The sequence below is a fragment of the Paralichthys olivaceus genome, chromosome 1 (assembly GCF_024713975.1).
Source record: "Paralichthys olivaceus isolate ysfri-2021 chromosome 1, ASM2471397v2, whole genome shotgun sequence".
Classification (NCBI taxonomy): Eukaryota; Metazoa; Chordata; class Actinopteri; order Pleuronectiformes; family Paralichthyidae; genus Paralichthys; species Paralichthys olivaceus.
In genome coordinates, this window is record NC_091093.1 from 2,437,062 (window position 1) to 2,461,975 (window position 24,914).

Below are 24,914 nucleotides of genomic sequence, written 5' to 3' on the forward strand. Positions count from 1 at the left end.
TCAGCTTTCAAGGGCCTGAGCAGGAACGACATGAAGACAGACACTGTCTATTATGGATGAGCAGCAATGTGTAGGCATTTGGTTCTAAAGTATAATGGAAGTATAGTGTCTAAATGAGAGCCTTGGAGTTCAATCTACACACACTATAAATTTAAATGAATTTCAACTGATATTCGAAGGAAAATGAAAATTTGATGTTGGTAACATTCAACACACATAAATCCACGCGCAGTATAATGAGCAGCAGGATGAGATGAAATCCTCGCCTGGCCCCATTTAGAAAATCAGACAGAGCTGGGAGCGGTTCCTTTCTTGAGGAAACTCAGAGTCAAACAGATGGGAGTAATGATTATGTGATTATTTGAGATTGTGGCAATGTATTTATTCTATTTCCACACAACTCATCAAAGATATCTTTGTTTTAAATCTGGGCATTCTCTTAGACTGTAATAGACACCTTGAAAGACTCTGTCATGACTCTGGATATTGATGTCGACATCCAGTCATTTCAGATAACTTTGGTCAAGGGCCAAAATGTGAAGTATATTCATCTCTAGAATTAAAACAGCACTGTATTTAGGACAAACAGCTCCTTTAGAGGTCTGCCAAAAGGCACAGTTAACATTACATGACTACACAGCAGGATATGTGCAAGTAAGTGTCATCAAAGATTGCTAAATGACTGTGGCAACTTGCATGCCATTTGTATTTTTCCAGAGATGTTTTAGGTCTCACACCCCGGTCGTTGTCCACAGTATCTCTATGCCAACACTTTGAAACAGCACATGGGAAGCAATAAAAGGCATTACTTACAACACATCCAGTTAGTCACCTTCCCATAGCAAGAGAGGGAGAAGCTTCGGGTGGGAGCTCATCGTCGATCACTTGCCGGTATACCCAAAACCAGGAAGCAGTGGTGTCGTAACTGAGAACTGTAAAATAAGAACTGAACAATGTGGACTTGAACCAGGACGACATGCCCGTTTATTTTTCTACATCTAGTCAAGTCTCGCTCGAAAAGAACACCCACTTCCGTTGGTGACCCTTCACGATAAAAGTCCCATACAGATACGTTGCTTATAATGACAGGAAACACAAATTCACTGACCAACCTTTCAAAATAAGGCAACTAAATAAATGAGCTTCGTTCCCACTGAGTGATGATCCACTGAGGTTGTACAGCAAACTAAATTGGTTATGTACTGTTTATTAGTGACTACCTGTCACGCCTGGCCTAGGAGCTACCAGAGCAGAACATAAACGCCTTCCCTCTTTCCCCTCTCCCAAGTATAACCAGTGCCACGCAGATTGTTTTGAAGTCGAAACAAATGATTTATTTGTACAAATCATTTGTTAAATAAAAGAACATCAGGAAGAGCACAGTCAAAATAACAAACAAAACAATCTATAACAGCAAACTAACCTCCCTACTTTAAAATAAAAGACAAAAAGAAAATACAGGGATCTTACCTGCCTAGCTAACCAAAACAGAAAAAGGATGCAAAAACAAAAAGGCTTCTCTTCCCTACCACTACTCAGGACTGCTTCAAGCATTAATCAGAACAGTAATCAGCAGAACACTTCAGTCTGATGTATAGCGACAGCACGGTCGCCTCAGGAGCCGGGAAGAAGAAAACAGCGAAAACAACACCACCCCCAGGCAGGGAGGGAGAACAACACAACACATAAACACAGACACACACAATATGACTCAGAGCCATAATACTACCCTATAACAAACACTACAGATTCATTTGGATAGTTGACTGTGACACTAAAAAAATTTGAAATATGCATGAGGGACACCATGAACGGAGTGGACCCACAGAGACTGCTTGTGTATAGGGCCCAGAATCTTGTGCTACACCCCCCCGCCAAGAAGTGTATATATATTCAGACAGAAATGAACCAAATACAATTTGAAAACAACTTATATTGAATGCTCACATGCGCTTACAGTCTACCAGGTGCATTGTATTAGTGTCTAATCTTCTTCTTCTTCTTCTTCATCTTTCGGCTGTTCCCTTTTCAGGGTCGCCACAGCGGATCATTTGTGATCCGCATGTTTGTTTTGGCACAAGTTTTACCCCGGATGCCCTTCCTGACGCAGCCCTCACCATTTATCCGGGCTTGGGTCTGGCACTAGACCTACCCAAAAGTGTGTCCCTAGTGGCTGGTTTATTGTATTAGTATCTAATATCTTACTAAATTATGTTTAACATGTTTAAATAGGCTTTTTTTCTCAGGATATTGGAGGGGGTGTATTAACAAGCTGCAACTGGTCCTCTCAGCAATAGACATGAGCACACAGACATACACTCACCCTGTCAAAACACTTCCACTGTAATCTTTAGTGTTCAAGCCTGTTTTTTATTAACATGACTGGCAACAGCATCAGACTTTGTGAATACTCTGTGTTACTTATATTCATATTCTCTGTATATTCTTCGTATATATAAGTCTATATACACATATTTATACATGTGTACATGTTATTATTATTATATTATTACCACTACTATTATTATTATAATATATACTGTTGCTGCCATTATTACTATATACTGCTATTATATTGGTATAATTACTATCTATATAAATATATATTATGTTATATTATATACTATATATATATATACTGTACTACTATTTTTATATACTGTCTAACAATAACATTACCATCATATCATCAGTACTATTACCATCATATTGCCACTGCAGGTTATCTTATCTACCTATTCATCTTGTGTTTCTGTTTTTATTCTTTCTACCTCAATATTTTATTTTATTCTATTGTATTGTATTTTATTGTATTCAAATATACCAGCTGCTATGACGACTTAATTTCCCTCCGGGGATGAATAAAGTAATCTATCTATCTATCTATCTATCTATCTATCTATCTATCTATCTATCTATCTATTTCCATTCTGTTACACGATATGTCCACCAAGTTGTAATGGTAATGAGAACACTGTCCCATCTTTCCATTCTTCACTTAGTTATGCACAAGTTTCCTCAAATTTACAACCATTCTGTATTTTGTGCTGTGTTTTGTGCTGCAATGAAACCTTACTTACCTTCTGTCCACCTGCAGCTCATAAAACAGTTCTGGAGGTGCCAGTGGGAAGTCGCTTTCTCAGACTCAGTGCCAAAGGACCTGATGTGATATGTGAGTGTCGACATTTCTATTATATGTTTAATTCCCTCTAGTGAGTTAACAATTATGTTGCAACAGTTTTCACCATCTTATACAAAACATTTTGCTTCAAAGCTGGGCTTTCCAAAGGAGTGTTTTTAGTCAAATGGCTGCTGTCCAACTATTTCCCCCCCGGGTGCAAATACAAACACTAGTACTTCATGAAAGTGTGTAATGCATTTTATACAAATCGTGACTTTAACATATTTCTTTTTAATTATATTTAACTTCACACAGAAAAAAAATTAAACATACAATACAAACAAAAGCATAAAGGACAATGATCACAATGGACAAAAAAAAAAAGTAAAAAAAGCCAGACTGTACAGAGATAAGCGTTACAGCCTATACTAATTATTCATTGAGTAAAAAAATAAATAAAGTATATGGCGAGGAATAGACAGAATAGGTATCGTGCAAAATTCGGGTGTCATTCAGGAAAGTTTAGGTGCCTATAAATTTGGCCCCAAGTGCTCTCAAATTTTTCACGAAAACCTTGCGTGTTGCTCCAAAGCCTCTCATGATGCATCCTTGAAACCAGTTCCATCAACCATCAGGAGAAACAAGGAGCACTGGTAGCTTTCCATTCGCTGAGTATTATTCTCTTTGCAACTAACATACCAAACATAAGGGTCTGCTGTACAGCATGAGGCAGTGCAGGAGAAGCTACAGAGCAGACAAACAGGGCAACCCGACTTCAAATACATTTAATGCGGAATAGACTGGATTGATAAATATTGCAATAAAATGTTAGTGTACAATTCAAGGGAAAGTACACTGAGTATGTATGAATTCCGTCCTTTTGCACACCGCTAGCTGACTGTTCTACCAGTTTGGATTGTTTGTTTTAGTGTGAAAGCTTTCAAATAAACTAAACCGCTGAGACTGTTTTCAAAAAGATGGCATCTGTCCAGTTCTGGGTGTCTCTAGCCCTCTTATGGGTTACATGAGTGATGTGTTTTATAGTTGATGGGGCTGCTCTCCACACCGATTTCACACAAATGAATGCATTTTGGATTCCTTTGTGAATAAACTTTGTACAATGGAAAAATAAACACTGTTCAGCAAAGGTACTGCATCAGAGCAGGTTGATGCTTTTCGAATGTCCAAACCTCATTAAATAAACACACAGAGCATTTTTCCATGATTACAGGACTGTTTTATCAGGAGAGCACAGCTGTTTGAAGCTGCGTCTCAGGACAGACTCTGTGCACTCGCTATTCTCTCCACTGAAAACAAAGTTGCATCCAATATGAATTTCACAGATCTCACTGCTGAGTTTGCTGCCAAGAAAACAAGTGGCTTTCATCCAATTCATTTCATTTAGTCGATGGTAAGTCCATCCCATTGAGTTATGACAAGATTTCTGATTCCAAACACCCTAAAACATTTGCTATTTGCTATTTAAGTAAAAAATACGGTGGAGTTTATTCTTATAGGCTATTGTTATTATGTTTTTCTCTTTCTTAATCTTAAGACTTTATGGTGTTTATGTTACACAATTTAATCATGGTAAAGTGCCTTGGGATAATGTATGTTATGATTTGGGGCTATAAAATTGAATTAATTTCAATTAGGGTAAGGGTTAGTTCATTTGTCGGTCCATATGCACGTCAGTGACCATAGCCTCCAATGTCACATTCTGTAGCTGAGTTGGTAATTGAGCAACCATGTTTTAGGTTGGTGAGTTCTTCACAAGGCCAAAAGTTTGGACTGAATCTGAAACTGACCTGTCTTAAACTCATAAGGAAGGTTTTGTTAAAACACTCCATTTTCTGGATATGAAATATACAAAAAGCTCCAACTTGGCCTGAACCCTGTGATTTACGTGTCCGGAGCAGTTTGAATATTTGTTTATCTTTTGGGGTTTCCTGACCTGTTTTATCGTCAGCTGTTGAGACCAACATCCCACGATGAACCCAGCACATGTACACAAGCCTTCACTCTGCTAATATACTCAAGTTCCTACACGTTGCTGAAAACTGCTGGATTTACTGAATGTGTTCATTGTCAGATGGTTCAGAATTGAGGAGTTAATTACTTTAACAGATCATTCATCAACTACCAGGAGATGAGTGTGGTGGACAGGGAACGCTGAAGCTGCAGAGAGGGAGAGACCATAGTAAAAGAGAGGAAATTTAAGTATTCGACTTGGCAAACTCAAATCCTCCAAGTTCATGAACTCTTGAAATCAAATATTATCAAGTTTTAATTATCTCATCAGAAATTTGGTAGTGTGGCAGCACATGAATCTTTTACTTTGAAAAATGGGCCAGTGAGAATGAGAGTAATAACAGACAAGACACAGGTACAGTAGATGATATAATGGGCTGTTGCCATTATATACAGTCTATAGTTCATGCAAATATTACAATGCACTCAAATTGAATTGCTGCATCAAAATGGGTTGCTGTTTTTGTTATCATAATAATTATTATCACAATCAAACTCCCTTAAAATTCAGAATAAGCACAGGGCACTGAAGGAGTGATATTGGTGTTTTTTGCAGTGAGAGCAATAGTTCAGTCAGGAACACTTTGTCATGATTAACCCATTTGTTGCACAATGGGGATACAGTTATGATTGGCACTGGCAAGGTACATTTGTTTAAGATGAATATCATTTACCACAGCCATGTTTGGACTTGGTGCTAAAAGGTGGAGTCTGGGGTGGTGGAGGCAAGTTGCCTGCGGCAGGCGTGGGTGTGTGTAGCCGAGCAGGGATCAGTGAGGATGAGGTTGCATTTAAAGTGGCCGCTTTGGTGAGAGAACGGGCTGTGGTTGGTGGGTGACTGACGAGCACCAATAACCCGTCGGTAGCTGACAGCTGAGCACATGACTCCCTGTCCTGCATGAACTAACACGATGCTTCATTGATGTCATATACTGTCATATACTGAAATATACAGAGATTTCAGTTGTTGGAAACATTGATGGGTAAAAAAAAAAACTGTTTCTCAAAACTGTAGCAGTAATGATTCTACATGTGACATAAACCTGACCAATCAAGAATGATGAAGATGACTTTCAAGAGGAACATTGTGAAATTGCTCTCTAATGGTCATGTCAAAGTTTAGAGCATTCAGTCTTGTTGTGGGGAGGTTAGTGATAGAGCTGTTGCTCTGGGCATCTACTATGTCCACAGATAAGGTCCCATTGAATCAATTGAAAACCAGGCATCCCTTCAACAGCTATCCCAGATACAAGTTACAGAGTTAAAATGAATTTCATTCTCTGGGTGGCTGCATTTCAAGATTAGGAGAGGAGCTCATACATTTGGAAGGAGTAGAACTGCCCAGTGAAATGAGTCTGTTCGGTGGTTTGGCCGTCTGTCAGGACACCTCTCCTGGGCCACTTGCTGAATCTGCTGCCACCACAACACCTGAATTACCAGCATTAAGTGGATAGAAAACATAATGATATTGTGTCACACATTTACATTAATTACATTAGCTAATGCCAAGGCCTTTTACTGTTTTTGAATATTACTTTTTCTCTTAAGTTAAATGTGATATTATGATTGAAAGTGTAGACTGATAAATATCTTGCGGTGTCTCTCCCTCAGCTATTGAAGCCGTCTCTCTCCAGGGAAGGAAGGAGGAGACCAGTCTGATGTCCACAGGCTCCTACGTGATAGGAAACACCTCCTTGGATTTTCAAAGAGGGACAGAAAGGCAGACACTAAAGTCAAATGGTCCACTCAACGCTGATTTCATCATCAAGGTGAAAATAAATAAAGGGGGCATGCAAAGAATTAAACAATAACCGCCTTAGCATATCCAACGTCTGATGTCCATATTTTGCTCAATATATAGTAATGCCAGGAGCTGCTCAATCTTACAGAAAAAGCTCCTCAAATGACTGTATTGTTTCACAACCCTTTTTATTCTACAGATTATAGCAAAGACAAGCTCTTCAGCTCAAGACATTCTCTACACAGTCAGAGGTCTTGCAAAGATAAAAGCCTTGTCCATTAACTTCACCAATGTGACCTATATAAATATCATTATTCTACAAGTCACCTTACTATTGGACATTTTTCAAGAATATATGAATTTATATTGAGACGTCCCCAAACAATAATGAATGTTTCCAAGTGTGTGTGGCTCAAAACCTGGTCTATCACATTCTTCTATGTCACAGTGCTCAATTGTTGTTTAGAAACTCTCAAAACCACATTCATGAGCCCATGAAAATGGTTCTTCATTACCATGAATACACTGAGTGTAGTTTATTTTAAATCAATCTCATATACATGGGCAACAAATCTAAAGCTGAAATTGGTCCCTAATCAATGAAACATTTTCTTTTGTTTGAGTTGTCTTTGATAAAGAAAAACCACAGTTCCCATTTGTTTTCACAAATTGTTTAGCCTTTTATTAAGAGGAACCTTGTTATATAGTAGGCTATGCACAATGAAGTGACTGTTACTTATTGTCACAGTGAGGTTGCCATGGCTTGGTGTCATAGTGCTTGAAAGAGACCAAAAGCTAGTGGTAATGTAACGTCTTCTGAAATTACAAAATATCCTCAATGGAATAGGGGCTGAGTGACAACAGGCTTAGTCAACTGTAGGAAACAGCACAGAGGCCACGATTATGTTACAACTTTTCAAATTCACGACTGAATGATGAATGATGGATGAATTTGAGGTCGAAATAGCATTGCAGCCACAAATTCCATGCTTCTCCCTGCAAGCAGAACCAAATAAAGTGGCCTCTGCAGTATGTTATAAACTGTTTGCAAGTTTGATCAATGTTGACATTTTTGATTATTAGATATAATGTGAGGAGTGTTGTCCAAACCTTGCAGTATTTTCTTCTCTATACATGGTTACAACATACAACAGTTGAAAGTGATGAATCAGTTGTCACCATGGTGTGGGATTTGGGATGCAACCACAGATTTTGCAGATTCAAGTCATGTTGCTTAATTGCTGGACTGTATGTTTACTTTAATTTAAATTTTTGACTCACTTTCACTTGTTTCCTGGAGATGAAAGTTATTGTCACTCAACTAAGACACATTAGGTAAAAGTTATGACATAAAATTACAATTTATTTGATGATAATGCATTGCATTCTGGAGGTCAGTGTAAAGAAAGCACATTCAGTAGTTTAGTGGACACGTTCAAATCCTATCCTAAGCTGTAAGGTTGTGACTTACACTCCAATTTCATCATCAAAAGAAAAGGAAGGGCGGTTCAACAGCACACGTTCTACAATCTGAGGCAACTCTTTACTCTTTGAAAGAACATGGAACGATTCCATTGAAAAAGACTGACAGAGTCAGTTTGTGTCAAATTGTCAATCTGAATTTTTTTCTTCTATTCTCCGGTCACTTCCATGAGTTATTTCTGGCTTCTCTTCTTTTTCTTCCTTCGGGTTTATTGGCGGGTTGCAACCAACGTCATGGCACATTAACGCCATCTACTGTGTCTTCTCTTGTACACTCGAGAGTTTTAAAGTCACTGATAGAGAGATGTGAACCTGTGGCTGGGTTGAAAGCACTGATTGGACACATGGGGCCAGTAACCTGGTTCCAGACATTAATTTGAAAACTCCTCAAACTGTGTGGTTCTTGGGATCCTACTGAGCTGAGCTTCTACTTTTCTCTGATGTTCCTCTACTTTACACTACTTAACACAATGTTGTTCTTCACCCGACTTTGGACCCCATTTTGTCCAGATGAAGTACAGAGGCCCCAAGGACACAGTTGTCCAGTTTCTGTTCTACCAGCCGATTAGGTACCAGTGGAGGGAGACTGAATTCTTCCCCTGCTCTGTCACCTGTGGAGGAGGTGAGGGGGCCATTAGTTGATGGTAACTGTACACAGTTTTATGGATAGTTTAACATTGTTTCTGTTTTTGTTATTTTCAGCTGTTGTACGTCCAGCTTCACCAGTTTAAAGAGCCTCTGTCCAATATCCTTCCCCAGGCTACCAGCTCAACTCTGCAGAGTGCACAGACATCCGATCCAACCAGACCCTGCCTGAGCATCACTGTCACAGCTATCCTGAAAACACCAAACCAACAACAAAGCTCAAGGAGTGCAACATGGACCCCTGCAAAGAGGGGTAGAGATCATTTTCAGTTTTATTTTACATTGTTGATATCACAGGAACATTTTATCCTTTCACTGACCCAAACCAAGCTAGGGCTATTTTTTGTATATAACCACATGCAGTGACTGTAGAAGTAATGAATAACTATAGGCATCACTACACTTTATGATGCAACATTTTACTAAGTGCATATTTCTGTTCTGGTTATTGGCTTATTATTAATAAATAATGTTCTAATTGTGCCAAGGGGAGCAAAGACTAGTTTTCATCTGTTGATACTTGCTAGATGTTATAATTTCTCCTAAACATATACATAGATAAGATAAGAACAAGAACGCTACTGTACGGATTTTATTAGCTGCAAGTGAGACGAGTAAAAACTGTTTAAGAAACACATTTAAACAGATACAAGTAATATGCACATGCAGTAAACCATAGAGCATGTGCAAACAAGCGTGCAAATACAATACAATACACACAGAAATTTCTTGACAGTCGTTGATCCTGCGATGACTTGAAAACTGCAGAGATTCAGACTGAAACAAATATTTCACATTACATACAATCCACTGAGTCTCAAATGATTAGTTCAGCAGTTGGGAATGACATTTATTATTTTGGCTTTAGAAGAGGTCCAGTCCTGTTAGTGCTCCAGGCTTTTTGGCAATGCTGGAGGGACTTTGCTGAGGATCTGATTGGGCAGAGCTCAGAGTTTCAGGCCAAGCCAAACCATTACAAGTTCAAAACCTCCCATAAATATAAGATAACTACTAAAACAAATTTGCAGCCCTTTAATGAAGGGCTGGCTCAAGGGATCTGATCAATATGCTGAGGAGCAGAAATTATAAATTGGCATGAATAAGCATTTTCTTTTGACACCCTATTATGACTTTATTACAACTGCGAAGGCCGAAGCTAATGTTGAGTATCATTCTGGTTGTTTTTACAGTTTTCATATATGCCTTGACAGGATTCCCTACAAGCTCAAGGGATGCTGTTCTGACATCATAATCTCATAAACTGACAGTGCTCTGGAATACTTTGTTTCCTCTAGTGATGGATTCAAAGAGGTGATGCCATATGACCACTTCCAACCTCTGCCTCGGTGAGTAGCTCCTACAATCTCTCATTTTAAAAGTTACTGGAAACTGTTCTTCATTGCTCTCTTTTTGAATTATTTCCAGTTTGGAGAGAGTGTTGGCTGAGGTCTAACACAGGAGGTGAAGAGGCACAAAGTTTTGAGAAATTTGTGATTGTAATTACTGGTTTTAATACGCCCATTGATGCACCCTGGAGTAACAAGGGGGAGAAGTAGCAGTAGGAAGTATGTAAATAAGAGTTATTGAGAGTCCTTTCAACATGTTAAACGTCCCTCACTGGGAGAGCTGCTGTAAATCCTCCACATAAGACGCCTGGAGGAATTAAAGTACATGTGCCACAACATTCTTCCAAATGATTAGTCATACATTTTTACATTCTTAGTAGGAAATAGTAGTCACTCACTTTAATAATTTACTTTTATTTTTGTTGTGTTGTCACCTAAAATGTTACATTTTCTTAAATTATAGTTTTTATGTTATGAATTATTGAATCAAATTAAATGAATTAGACTGTACTAAATGTTTTGCTTGTGAATGTAGTGGCACATTTCACAGCTTAATACATAGAGGTTGGTGGACACCAAAGCAGATTTTAAAGATTAATGAATGTAGGACTTAAATGCATTCGGTGAAAAAAATCCTGATGCCAGAGGAAGGATTATGCTATGTGTGTACATTGGATGTGTGACTGTCCACAAACAATTTATGCTAGTTTAAAAGGTGGTGATATATAAATTAATTTCCACTGCTCTCAATTGGCCAAAAACAAAAAGCAAAGCAGGCATCATTTCACTGGAGTTTTAATAAATCAAAGCAAAGAACAAGATGAATAATAAAATATAGTCTGGGTTGTGAAAAGCCTCTGCTCTGCCACTCTCCCTTCAGCCACAAACTGATCCAATTTTACATTGAGAAGGAGCAAATGGGGAAAAATTCATCTTCATTCCATTGTGTCTTAAAAACAGTTACTGTGCTCTGTTCCACGGCAGCTGTCTCCCAAAGCAAAGCATTACTCATCAATCAACACAGGCCTCTCGCCTCCTCCACTCTGACTTCATCTATCCATTGGGGAGAGTGAGCAATCCAGTTCTGCATATGACTTTAAAAAAAAAATTCCTCCAAAAGTAGTTGGCAGTGTGCTCCTTGGATGTGGGGTTTTCAGCTCTGTGAGCTCAGCTCCTGGCACAGTGGTCCGACTGGAAGTGATTGGTGGAGACTGCCTCACACTCTGTCACAGGGAGAGAATAATAATAAGCCATCATTTCCTTAAGATGTGCTCTGCCGTGTAACACTGCAGCACACTGCTGCACACCTACTCTTGGAATGTGTGTGGAGAGAGAGAGTTCACTGATGTGTGTAAATAAGGAGGTGCAAGGCTTTTTCCCAGAAGCCCGCTTGACTTTAAGCTCCACTGACAGGTCAAATAACTTTATTATTTCTGCTGTGTACTGTATTGCAGTTGTATGTTTCATTAGTTAATTATATGGTATCCATTGTGTCAGTGTTTGAATTTCACAGTGCCTTTCAGGGGAGACATACTTTACGGTGGCACCACATTTCTAATACATGCACAAATGGAAGTGCGCGACAGTGCAGTCAATTACAGAGTGCTGCGAAACACATTCTGTTTGTGTCTGTCTCTCCCTGGCTGTTCCATCTTTTTCCTGTTCTTTCCCTTGTGTCTTATGACCATAAAAATGTCTGCTTGTCAGTCTGGCTGTCCGTCCACAGCAATCAGTGCTTTGTAAGGTACTGAAACAACAAACATCATGCAGGTTATTCTGATAAAGAACAGAATAGGTGAATTGCATCATAGTTAGGATGCAGACTTACATAACAAGCATACACACAATTGTAAATAGGGCTAGGGCCAGTTGTCACAAGCACACAGCTCCACAGGGGATTCCCTGATTGTTATCAAGTGACCACAGGGGCCTCTGGTGAAGAGCAACACATGCAACGTAATGTTAAAACATAGACGAAATGAGGGCAGAACTACCACACATGAGTGGCCACAGAAGGAATAGACACAGCATTGGGTTACTTAGTAAATGGTCTATATTTATCTAGTGCTTTTCTGCTTATCATCCACATTTAGAATAAAGCCAAGTTTTTTTGCTTTATCATGTCAAGTAAATGCTGATCTCAAAATGTAATGGCTGTAGAATAATGACAAAAGGTTGGTTCCCTGTAAACATTGTCTACACTGTGCAAGTTTTAGGATGGAGGTTGTACGAGGGCGTTCAAAGATTGTGTGGAGGAACAGAGGCTTGATTTACAGCACTGAGGGAGAGCATCTACTGCTCTGCAAACAAAACAGAGTTAGGGTAGAACTGTGAAACCACTGCCAAAGTATTGAAACTGAGAAAATTGGCTCAACTGACAGAGGATGTAAAGAAAGTGAAGAGGCAAACTGACAAAAACCCTGTTAAAACAAGAGCAAACCTTTGTTAGGCTATCTATCTATCTCAGCGGTGAAGTGAGCCTGCAGTCAGCCTAGTCCTGCAACATGTGCACAGCACGCTCTCACCCACACTCCGAACATTAGGAATACAGATAGGGCCAATATGTATACTGCCAGGGCTGGTGAACACTTTTTTGATTTAGATAAAAATATATAAATATGATTACATTAAAAACTATTGTCAGCATTCAGAGACATAACCATGCACTAAGGACTATAGTAAGAACACCATCCAAATACTGGGTACTCCCTTTGCTCTCAAACTTCAAGCTTCATTGATTCATGTTATTGATTCCACAAGATGTAGGACACTTTCTTTTGCTGCTAATCTCCTGTTCTAACACATACTAAAGGTTCTACTGGATGTACATCTGGTGACTGTGGAGATCACCAAACTCACTGTCATGTTCAACAACCATACACAGATACACTGTGATATTTAAATCATGGTTGATTTAGATTAAGGCCAAACAATGAGGAGTTAACATTGATTTCCCCATCACACCACCAGCGGCAGCTTAGCCTGTTGGCACAAGGCATGTTGTCTTCTGAAGTAGAACCATTCAGCTCAAGGTTGGATGTGTGTGCGTGTTGTGTGTTCATTCTGAGATGCCTCTCTGCCCAGCACAATTGTAAAGCTTGGTTATCTGAATTACTGTAGCCATTCTGTGAGCTCCACCCTGTCCTCTCCTCTCCTCTGAACTCTCTCAACAACACAGAAATGCAGAGTCCCTATTTTAGATGGTTTAGTGCTGAATCCTTGCAAAGTGAAACCTCTGTCCTCATCACATGTGCTTTTCTGTGTAGTTTCCTGCTGTAATCACTCTCAGAGGTGATTTCTACTGCCAGTCCCCTTCCACAGGTGTAAAGGCTTAGGAAAACAAAGAGAGGTGAATTGTTTGGGGGAGAGAGGAGGTTTTTAGTGAGGAGGATTAGGGAAAAGAAAGGATATCTGCTTCATTTTTATGGTGATACCTTATCTGTGAGGAGAATAAAGTGTGAGTGAAGCACCATAACCACTGAGCAGAAGTTTTTTTTTTTCAACTCTTGATTGGACTCCTATTTCCATGTTTCTCGGCCATTCTGGTGTACATTTTGAAGGGAGGACCTTTACTGAGTTTTTCTATCTTTTTGTGGATATTTTACATGGACTGAGGGAGCTGCCTAAGGAGTTTTTTTTGCCTTGGCCATGGACAGTTCTCTCAGGTGGAGGAGTGGAACTGTACCCTGTGGGCATTCATTATTATCTGTGAACTTAAATTTGGGGGAGGGTTCTTAATATATTGGTGTGTTGTCATACATTTGACTTTCTGTTTAATACTTAACAGTTAGCTGTCGCCTGACACCAACATTGTCTCACTTAACTAGGCCTTGATAAATAGTGTCACAATAGCTCCTGAATTGTTATAGTAACTACACTTAAAACGTGCTGATTACAATGTGAACATTAACTTGAGCTCCTGGCTTGTATCTGCGGGATTTATGATAGTAGTATGAACAGGTGCTCAGAATCAAATGTTTTTTAGAAAAACATCATTTCTTTTTTTAAATGAGGGCAGGACACACCATGCAGATGCCTGTTATTCAACAATGTTAGATGTATGATTAATTGATAAACTTTCAGTGAATCCGGTTCCCTCCCTTTGTATGCAGCTGGGAGCAGGGCCCCTGGACCCAGTGCTCTGTGTCCTGCAGTGGTGGCTGGCAGGATCGCAGTGTACTTTGCGTGGAGGAGGACAGCCAGGGACAGTTCTCTCAGGTGGAGGAGTGGAAGTGTACCCACTCCCCTCGACCTGTCACCCGACAGATTTGCAACACCTTCACCTGCCCCCAGTGGGTGGCCATGGAATGGTCACAGGTCAGTGAGTGTCTGATTACACCAGCAAAAAAAAAAAATAGATAAATCCTTCGAAGAGCTGAAATAATTAGTCAACAAAGCAGTAAGCCCTCTGATAGATGTAAACACTGATTACAGTTACACCCCAGGACGCTGTACCAATTACACATTAAAAAAGAAGAAAAGCTGAGAAAACATATTCTTGCTAAACAAAAACTGTTTGTTTACTAGACTTTCTTACCATTTCTAAAAAGTTACTGAACAATTTCATTTTTTCACATCTCTGAAAATATACAAATAAGTATAATTAAATGGAACAATCTAAAATAGTCAATCATTTCTTGAAATGGTCCCAAGTAGACTAAGCTGTTTTTAAAGGTCAAAAACCTAAATGTTTGCCGACCTCGGGATTCATTCATCCATCAACCGTACCCACTTGAATTGTTTGATGGAACTTGTGTAGTGTGTGATATTTGAGCATGTGTATTATTGTGTGTGTTACTATCACATCTTAGTGCACAGTTACGTGTGGCCGAGGCCTGCGTTACCGGGTGGTTCTTTGCATCGACCATCGTGGACAGCACATTGGAGGCTGTGAAGCATCACTCAAACCTCACGTTAAAGAAGACTGTCTGGTCCCTATCGCCTGCCACAAGCCCAGAGGTAGGACACTCATCATTTATGGAGAGCTGTCAACATATTGACAGTGGTGTCCAAAATACAGTGGGGGAAAGGGGTGTGGCTCTATATCAGGTATACAGTGTCAATGAAAGGTACAAATGCTCAATTCAATGAAATTAAGGTAAAAAGCATTTTTCCGGAACTCCATTACAAATACTTTTGCATCCCATTGCATATTAATATGTGGACTTTTAAAACATTATCTCATCTAAGGCATTGTACAGTACTATAATATTGCACATACAAGCTACACACTGATCCTAAAGCAATCTAGCAAATGAATATACATGTTATTTGTCAAAATGATTTATTAAATGGGTTAATATGTTTTTTTTTCATGGGTTGTGCTGTGTGCACATGCATGTGCTCTTCAAGTGTGTGATATATGGTAGAAACAACAGTACTGCAGTTGTGAATCAGGCCTTTTTGACCGTTACGCATTGCGCACTAGCTGTGTCCCACACAGTCACCACCCTCACTATAAAAACAACAGGTTTCATTTACATTAGCTTCCATCATGTGGCCCCTAATTTATGATGCACCATAAATGAGCATCCCTCCTCTTTAAACTAAGTTTTTTAAGAGGTATTTAATCCCTCACAAAGAAGCTCATAGTCTCACATGCTTTACTGAAAATCTCAACGCCAGTTAAGAGCTTTTTCCATAATAACAGAACTCTCAGTCTTAGACTCAATCCAAACTCAGACAGTATGCTGTGAGTGCTCTCTGTCATACACAGAGACCTTACTCTAGTCTAAACCAGGGGTGGGGAACCTTTTCCCTATAGAGGGCCATTGCAACTTTTATAACTTCCTTCAAAGTTTATATTGAAATACTGATCACATATCACAGCAGCCTCTCTAATGCGATGGTTGGAACTGCTTCTCTTTGATATCGCTTCATAAAAAGAATGGATCGATCACACTCAGGTACCCGGGTGGTGCTGCCTTCAGGTGTTGTCCAAAAAACAAAACACTACACATAGAACAACCAAGCCGTCTCCAGGTGCTCAGAGTTTGTTCATCTGCTGAAACCAGACTGTACATATTTTAAATTAATTTCCCCTGTATCAAACTCTGCAGTGATCCTGTGCAGAAAAATGTCTAATTGGGTGGTATTTGTCTAATGTTTCATCACAGACCAAAAAGAAAATCTTCTTTCGGTTAGATTATTTTTTAGATAACAGTTTGTCAGATAATCTGTGCTTTCTCACTTATGATCATTGATCCTAACTGTGTCAGCTTCTAACAGCATCTAAGCTTGACTATGACAATCATGGAACATACAAAAGGGTTTTAAAAAGGGTATTATAAAGCTTGGCACATTGCCAATGCCGAGAACTCATGAGAACCAAGACACTTAAAAGTCAGAAAGTTTTAACAACATGCATCCCTCCTGGTCCACTTTCCAGTTTCCTGCTCTGAGATGCATTCATCCCTGGTTGGATCAGGGCATGAATCAGTAATACTGAATACTGATCCCTGTAACTAATTTTCTGTCTCCCTGTCAGAATCCATGCCAGTGGAGGCCAAAGTGCCTTGGTTAAAACAAGCTCACGAACTGGAGGAACACCATACTGCCACAGAGGATCCCACGTGAGTATGCACACATGCACATTTAGACAGAAACAAAACATATATCTGATATTGCTTTCCGCTGGGATTGCAACATCTATCACTAGTGCCATCTTCTGTTCTTGTATATATATATATATATATATATATATATATATATATATATATACATATATGTAGGCTGTAGGCTATAGGCTATATAGCAAATATATATATATATATATATATATATATATATATATATATATATATATATATATATATATGTCCCATTTGCTATATAGCCTACAGATCTGCTCTGCAAATCACCTCCAGTGAGAAAATCAGTTAGTAATAGTGAAAGACTTTAAATAGAATGTACAAACAACTGTAGCTTTCCAGCTAGTTTTTACTTCTTACCAGCAGCTGTGGCTCAGGAGGGTGAAATGGAGGTAAAATAGCTAGTGCGATCTGCTCAATATTTGAAGGTTTCAAGCTCAAAGTAAAGTGCTTTGGACAAACCACACACACACATCAGCAAACACAGCTTATCCAGCCCTGTGTCAATCTGTCTGGTTCTGTTTCCCCTCCTTCCGCTGCTGACGATAAGCGTGCTCATTGCCTTCTGCTCTGGGCCTGGTCAGCTCTGATAGCCTAACTGGAATCCATCAGCTCACACAGCTCATACACACCTCACAAACCTCACCACAAACTATGCAGACACAAATATATGCCAGTAACACTTCCCACACACACCTCAATGACTTTGCAGCAGGCACAAAGAAATATCATGTAGGCCATTTAGGTCTTGTGTAAAAATTAAGAAAATTGCACTAAAAGGGGGACTAAGGGGGGGATCTGAAATGATTAAATTAAAATACTTTTAAGAGAGGCTGCCCTCAGGGGAGTCAGGAAGAGGCATATCCTGTGGAATGATGGTAATGCACCTAGATGTTGCCACCCACCAATAAATGGAACAGAAGAAGAAGAGAGGCTGCCCTTACTAGAGGAACAACCACAACAACCCTTAAAAACTGTTTCTGAATGTGAATAATGAGTGTCCTTTCTCAGAACAAAAGGCAGATGTAGCATGACATTGTTAAAGTGCTGCAAAAACCCCATGCTCTACCATTTGTGCAGTATCATTTGTAGTATGATGACCTTTAGACTATAAACAAGCTATGGTACGGACGTTAGCTGTCAGCCAGCCACAAGCCCACTGCAACTGTGTGTGTGTTTGTTCAGCTCTGCCTCTGACTTCCCATTCTCACCACATCCCTGTTGTCCCTATATGTCTGTGTTAATGCACTTGAGTGTGGTCACATTGTGATCAGATCCCAGGTAGGTGTATGACCTGACTTCCTAACATAACTTTACCTCGATTTATTTTAAGCTGGTCATCAAAAAGCTAAAGAAAGGTCTTTCTTTAAAATCAAGTAAAATCAATACTTTTGCACTATTACTCAGGTGGACAGTCAGACTGACATTTGAATTATTTTTTTACTTATTTACTTCTTGATTATGTCTGATTTCTAAAATCTTTCAATCGCTGCTGGAACAAGAAGAGCTGCAAAAAGAATTTTCAATGTTGAATGTTGGTGACAATGTTAAACAATGACAATAAAGAATTCTGATTCTGATTCTGATTTCCTGTAATGCATTCAATGTTGTAGAACCCCAGCCTTGCTTCCCTTGGCCAGACACACCACTTGTATATTGAAAACTCCACAAGCTTTGTTTTCCTAATTACACGGTTACTTGAGATTAAATATTAAATATTTGAAACCTAATTATTAGACAAAGCAGTCTTTTGACTTTTTCACACTCAAAGCCTGAGGCATTATGGTGGCAGAGCTTGATACACAGGATATGCATTATTTAGAAACTTTACATTCAAGTCACACTGACGTTTTTTAAGTTGGTGTCAATCATTTGGAGACAGCTCTAAGTAAAAGTTCAGGAAATGTTCAGTAAAGGTTAAATAAGTTGGGGCAAGCAGTCTCCATTAGGTTGGGTGAATTCAAAACTGTACAAGACACAGCCTGGCGTTTACAGATTATATGCCCCTCCCACCTCTGAAAATATTAAATTGTTAATAATGTCCTGTTCTGTTGGACGCCTCCATAATAACAACTGACCAATGTGGAAGACATGACAATATGGATGTAGAATCCCACATTTATTCAAAAGCAATTCTCTCTCTTCAGATTCAATTCCATCAATTCCATTCAATCGATTCAACATTTATGAGGGGCCATTCAGGGTTCAGCATCTCACCCAACGACACTTTGGCATGGGCTGGGATTGAAGCTACCAAACTTCTGGTTGGAAGACAACCACTTTATCCCTCCGCCACAGCCACTTCTGCATTCCTACTGATTTGTGTGACTGAGCTTAATCAAGACAAAGTCAAATGTTAAAATGTTCCCCTCGAGAAAGCCTGACCTCCAGGGAACCTATCTCTCACTTGCTCACTTCAGATTAGTTGCCATAACAAGCTCACTGCTGCACATTTACTCTGGTGCTCCTGACAGTCAGCAGTTTTAGGATTTCATTACATGAAGCAGCTGGCATTATTGTGGTGGGTATATGGGAAGGAGACACAGTGAACTCAAGCAAATTTCGTTTTTATTTACACCAAAGTACAGGAACTGGAAGAATTCTCCTTTAGGTCAGATTATTATTAATGAAAAAAGCAGTTGGAATTTGATCCAGATGTGAAGCATACTAAAAACCCAAAACGTAGGCCTTAAATTAAGATGAAAAGCATCTGCAATGATGCATACCTTGCATGTGTGCTGTAATGAAAAGACAAATACTTACTGCCACTTTAAAAAGGATTAACAACATCCCAATAGTGTGGTCAGCCTTCACACTGGTCACTGGGTTTTATTACAAGATTACAGAAATAAAAACATTTGCAAACAGTTTAATTTTGAATGATTTTGACTTTCCAGTATTTACTATTTACTACCTCCCACATGTGAAGCAATCCTCACTTTATTATTCCTCCTCAAGCACCAACCATACACATGACTCAACAGCAACACTGTTGTTTATTCTTCCCAAAATAATTTTAGGATAATAAATTATAGAAATATTTGATGTATAAATATTGGCTGGTTAGCTCAGCTGGTTAGAGTGTAATACTAATAACACCAAGGTCACGGGTTAACCCTCATACTGGCCAGTAGAAAAAATCTGTCAATGCCAGCATTTACAAAATAGAAACCTATGTTATCTGTTACTGTTGTTTATCTGTTGAGTGTTGGAATAATAGAGGAAGTAAATATATAATGGTACAGTGTGCTATTGGTTCAACCCCCAGACATGCCAGTAACCTGTACTTAAAAGCCACTAGCCACCAGCTTTTACAAAATAGCCAAATGCATCATTAGGCCTGAGAAATCGAACCAATACCTGTCACATCTTGCATCACCAAACCTTTAACTGTAAAACCCCAAAAGAATAATCTGTCTTAAACCACAATACACCAGGTCTCAACTGTGGAAGGTTTCCAGTAAACTAAATTTATTATCAAGTATCAGTTATCAATAAATCAAATAATTCCCACGCAAAACATGAACCTGGAAGATGGTTACACTAGAATTGCAGTGAAGCCTCTTAGTTAGAGTTGAAGCCATGACCTTCTTATTGGCGTTCTAAGTATAATACTGTAACAATCTTGGCTACCCATTACCAACTGTCATGAAAAAAAATACATCACAATTTATTTCAGAATTCATTTTTGGCAAGATGAACCACAGCATATAATGGAAGTTGAGTGGGCATTGTCCAGGTTGGTGAAGAGAAATTAGCAGAAACTGCTGGGGCTCAGTTCATATTTTGAAGGGCAGTAAATTGAGCTGCAATAGGTATAAAAAAAACGCCACCTGTTGAGGATCTCTACCAAAATGTAATGGGTTCTTGTTCGGGTTATGTACACAAGGTTAAATCTGAGCCCTGATGTTGAGGCAAAGTCATGTTTTGGGTTAAATTTTTGTTAAGGCTATGGAACCTTGTTCTCATGTTTAAAGGCACCAGTTCAAGTCGTGGTCTGAACAAGCTAACATTGACTGTGATGCTCACAGAGTCTTGACGGTCTGTTTACAAAGAGAGTTACATTTTTGGAATGCATTCTTGTAGTAGTTAAAGATAGAAGCAGTTGAGAATTGTTGGAGAATACACAGAATCTTAGTGATAACACACCTGTACCGCCATCATTTTAACATTGACAATACTAACAATCATTAATTAGATATTGGACACTTAAACCATAAACAAGTAGGTGCTGTTCTTAACTACACATGAAAACACCAAAACCAGCCATGCTCTCTGACTTCCATCTGTGTGACTCTCAGCTCCAAGCACATTGCTCCCTACTCCACATGAATCTCAAAAAGCAGCTCATAATTAAATAGTTTCAGTTTTATTTCTAAAAGACTTATTCCCTTAACCATAATACCATTAAATGTGAATCAAACAGGAGGATGTGTTTTTAAGTGTTTCAGTGGCAGATCAATCCACTTTTGGCCTTCTGCAAAGTGTCAAAATAAATGTTAAGAGATTGTTAAGGAACATTCCAAATAGAGAGCCAATAGTTAAAATGTATAGAGAAATAATGTTGGTCTTATTTGGAGGGGCATGCCCTGTATTATAGGTTGCAGCTGCCAAGATATAAAACAAATGGAAATGTTGAATACAACTGTGAATACAATAGCTCATGTCAGATGTTCAGATTGTTCTGTATCATCCATTCTTCATGCACCGATGATCACTCTAATACCTACCATCCCAGGTAAAACAAAGTGTTTGAATGGCAGCATCAGTATATCAGTATATATAATACACGTGGTGAATATGAGCCAGCATGTTCCTGCGTTGTAACACGCTGTTGGATGATTATTTGTCTTTGGAACTGGGCCTGGAGATGTGTCACTGTGCAGCGACTAGCCTATCCGTGTGGTCAAAACACACATATGCTTGCAGTTCACAGCAACACACTATAGCCTAGTGTTTTGCCATTTATACAAAACATGCAAATGTTTACATCAGATGTTTTAGCATTTGATAACTTTAACTTTTGGAGGTGGTGGTGTAGGTGAAGTTCCCTGTGAATCATAGCTTTATAAACATTTGCTGAATTTAATAACCCCTGTGTATATTCTCTACAACTGTGTTCAGATTTGTACCTGGGCCCTGGTCACCCTGCAGCGCCACCTGTGGGCCAGGCAAGCAAACTCGTGAGGTGAAGTGCCGGGTGATGCTTTCATTCACCAAGACGGAGGTGGACCTTCCAGAGGAGGAGTGTGGCAAAGACAGACCGCAGGTAGAGAGGCCCTGCAACCAAGGGCCATGTACAGGCATCTTATCAGGCTCCCAAGATCATGAAGCCCCTTACAACCAGATGAAGGAACTGTACAGTTGGGACTACAGTGGCTTCATTGCCTGCTCAGCTACATGTGCTGCTGGTGAGGTTTCTCAAATGAATGTTGACAGCTGAAATGCTCCTTGACCCATTTGTCCATATTATGTCCAACTGGCTCTTGTCTATTTCCTTTGCTCAGGGAAGCAGACAGCAGTTGTGAGATGTGTTAACAGGAAGCGAGGTGAGGCTGTGGAGGACTCCCTGTGTGATTTGTCCAGCAGGCCACCAGTTATGATACGAATCTGTAACCCTGAACCATGCCCCCCAAGGTAAGAGACCAAGTGTTTACTGAAGCCATTTAGAGCCTAAAGAGCCTGAAAAAGCACATAAGAGTCAGTGACCCCTCCAGCAGTGCTTATTACAAGTGTGTGAGACTACAGTGTGTTAAAAGTGTCATCAACCCTCCAACTCGCTTGCAGCGGTGGATTCCCTGCTGTGCTCTCAAATCTGATTCCTCTTTATACTGAGGGGCCAGGTGGGGAAAGTCCACAGAAACCCTGGAGCCTGTCACTCTGACTGTTGTGTTCACACCAAAAGCAGCTTACTTCTTCCACTCCATCACTGAGCTTTAAACTGCAAACATTGCAATACAACAACCTTTTACGACCGCTGTCCACACAGCAAGTCACCAAGGCAGGACATTGAAGAAAGTAAACCCTATGTACCTCATTTGGTTTATAAGGGCAGACATGCAGCAACACCAAAATAGTATCCTTAGTCTTTTTAATTTGCATCTCCTTATAAGTCCCCCATCTTTTAATTAAATGCAAATGTGAGTCATTGCAGGTCTATCAGTAGCTGTCGTCTGACTTGATCATAAGTTTTGAATGGATATATTTTCACGTTGGTTCAGTGAACAGCAGAGCAGGCAGGTATTGGTTCATCATCCACCAAGGCTAATGACTGATATCGCCATGTTAAAAAAAAAAATCCTGGATCTGCCATGTCTGCCCCAAATTACAAGAAGTTCTTTCTTTGCTGATGCCTGACGCCTTCATAAAATTCCAAGGAAATCGGTTTGATAGTTTTTGCAAATGCAGATGAAGACATAACCTCTCGGTGGAGGAAATTACTTGTCAGCCTGCACTTTATACAACAAGCTTTCACCATGGTAGAATAATGTGCTCTCAGACACACGCCCACATAAACACACACAGAAGATTTTTTTTTTTTCCAGTGAGGCTGCACATTGCCAAAGACAACAGAACAGCTGGCTTTCTGCAGCTGTTGTTGATTAAGAAATATTTTTTTAAACTCATGTCCAGCCACATGGCATCTTATGAGGCTTTACATTATATTATCAATAGTACTGCATACATAGAAAGGGGAACAAACTGAATGCAATGTATTCATGTTTGAAGTATAGTGGAGCCCACCTATGATGTACAAGTGCATGGTTAAGCTACGATCAGTCTCATGTCGAAGGTGTCACCATGGTCCCTATGGTGGCAGGCTTACACACATTTTTGACTAATACTGAGCCCACAATCAAATTGGATAACAAGTAGTACTTAAATAAGTAGCAGAATAAGTAGAAATAGACGGACACTCTTTGTAATGTTTCTTTCTGAATGCATCACTGATAAAGAAACTGTCAGAAGATTAAATGATGGATGACCAGAAAATCATTTCATTCCCTGTGTTGCTCAAAGGCTACCAGAAACTTTTAATGTTGAATCTTTTCGTGTGTGTGGTCTTCATGACATGAATTCAAGTTGTGAATCATTCAATTAATGTCAGTATTTGTTTTATGATGAGATAACCTTTAGTGATTATTGCATGTTCCAAGTTGTAAACAAGTAACCATGGGATGAAAAAATCTTCTGCCTTAATCTGACATCAAATTTGACTATGCTTAGTGATTGTATTATAATTGTCTAATCAGATTGAGGTCTAAAAACAGGGTAAGTTTGTACTTGAAGCATCAGTGACACGTGTAAGTTTGTAAAGTGAAGAGATCATCACAAAAGTTCTTTATAATATCCTCAAAATATTGACACACTTTGTTTTTAATTTATAGCCCACAAATACATGTGCAAACTTATTTTCTTTGCAGATTTAATGTTATAGGTTGATTAACAACGACAAACTTCTTGAACACTTGCGTAATATAAATTAGATGATTTCCCAAATAGTCAGACTATTTCTTCCAAAAATCTTGCCTTGTGCGTCTAATGGTGATGTGTACTATGAGGTCATTGTGAATGATCATAGAAGGACATTTTGTAAAAGTGGCTATAACTCAATATCACACCAAGGTCGTAATATTTCACATATGTAACCATCAGTGTATGCCTCTGCATGTAAAGTATTTGTGTTTGTGTGTGTGTTTGTGTGTGTGTGTGTTTGTGTGTGTGTGTGCGTGTGTATTTGTGTGTGTGTGTGTGTGTGTGTGTATGTGTATGTGTGTGTGAATGCTATAAGTCACTGTATTTCCACACAGCAGATGGACATTTGCCCATTTAGTAGTCCTGCAAACTGCAGACATATCTGAATCACACTGTGATTTACCACTCTGTCCTCCTCTAATGGACATTAACAGGAAGCAGCTGCAGAATACAGTGCCTTATAAACCCGCATGCTATCTCAC

The 24,914-nt window shown here is 39.3% G+C and overlaps 1 protein-coding gene across 3 annotated transcripts in view; it reads left to right on the forward strand.

Annotated features, from left to right (window-relative positions):
- The window catches only part of adamtsl3 (ADAMTS-like 3), a 153,649-nt gene that overhangs the window by 98,451 nt on the left and 30,284 nt on the right, over window positions 1-24,914 (forward strand). For 2 of the 3 annotated variants that reach the window (XM_020080365.2, XM_020080364.2), the window contains exons 8-17: window positions 3,098-3,172; window positions 6,764-6,921; window positions 8,886-8,997; window positions 9,135-9,273; window positions 10,316-10,366; window positions 14,479-14,683; window positions 15,178-15,325; window positions 16,854-16,938; window positions 22,081-22,367; window positions 22,464-22,593. In XM_020080365.2, the coding sequence (XP_019935924.2) occupies window positions 3,098-3,172; window positions 6,764-6,921; window positions 8,886-8,997; window positions 9,135-9,273; window positions 10,316-10,366; window positions 14,479-14,683; window positions 15,178-15,325; window positions 16,854-16,938; window positions 22,081-22,367; window positions 22,464-22,593 (1,390 nt within the window). Of the gene's footprint in view, window positions 1-3,097; window positions 3,173-6,763; window positions 6,922-8,885; window positions 8,998-9,134; window positions 9,274-10,315; window positions 10,367-14,478; window positions 14,684-15,177; window positions 15,326-16,853; window positions 16,943-22,080; window positions 22,368-22,463; window positions 22,594-24,914 lie in introns of those variants that run through there. The other variant, XM_020080366.2, reaches the window with a different exon arrangement.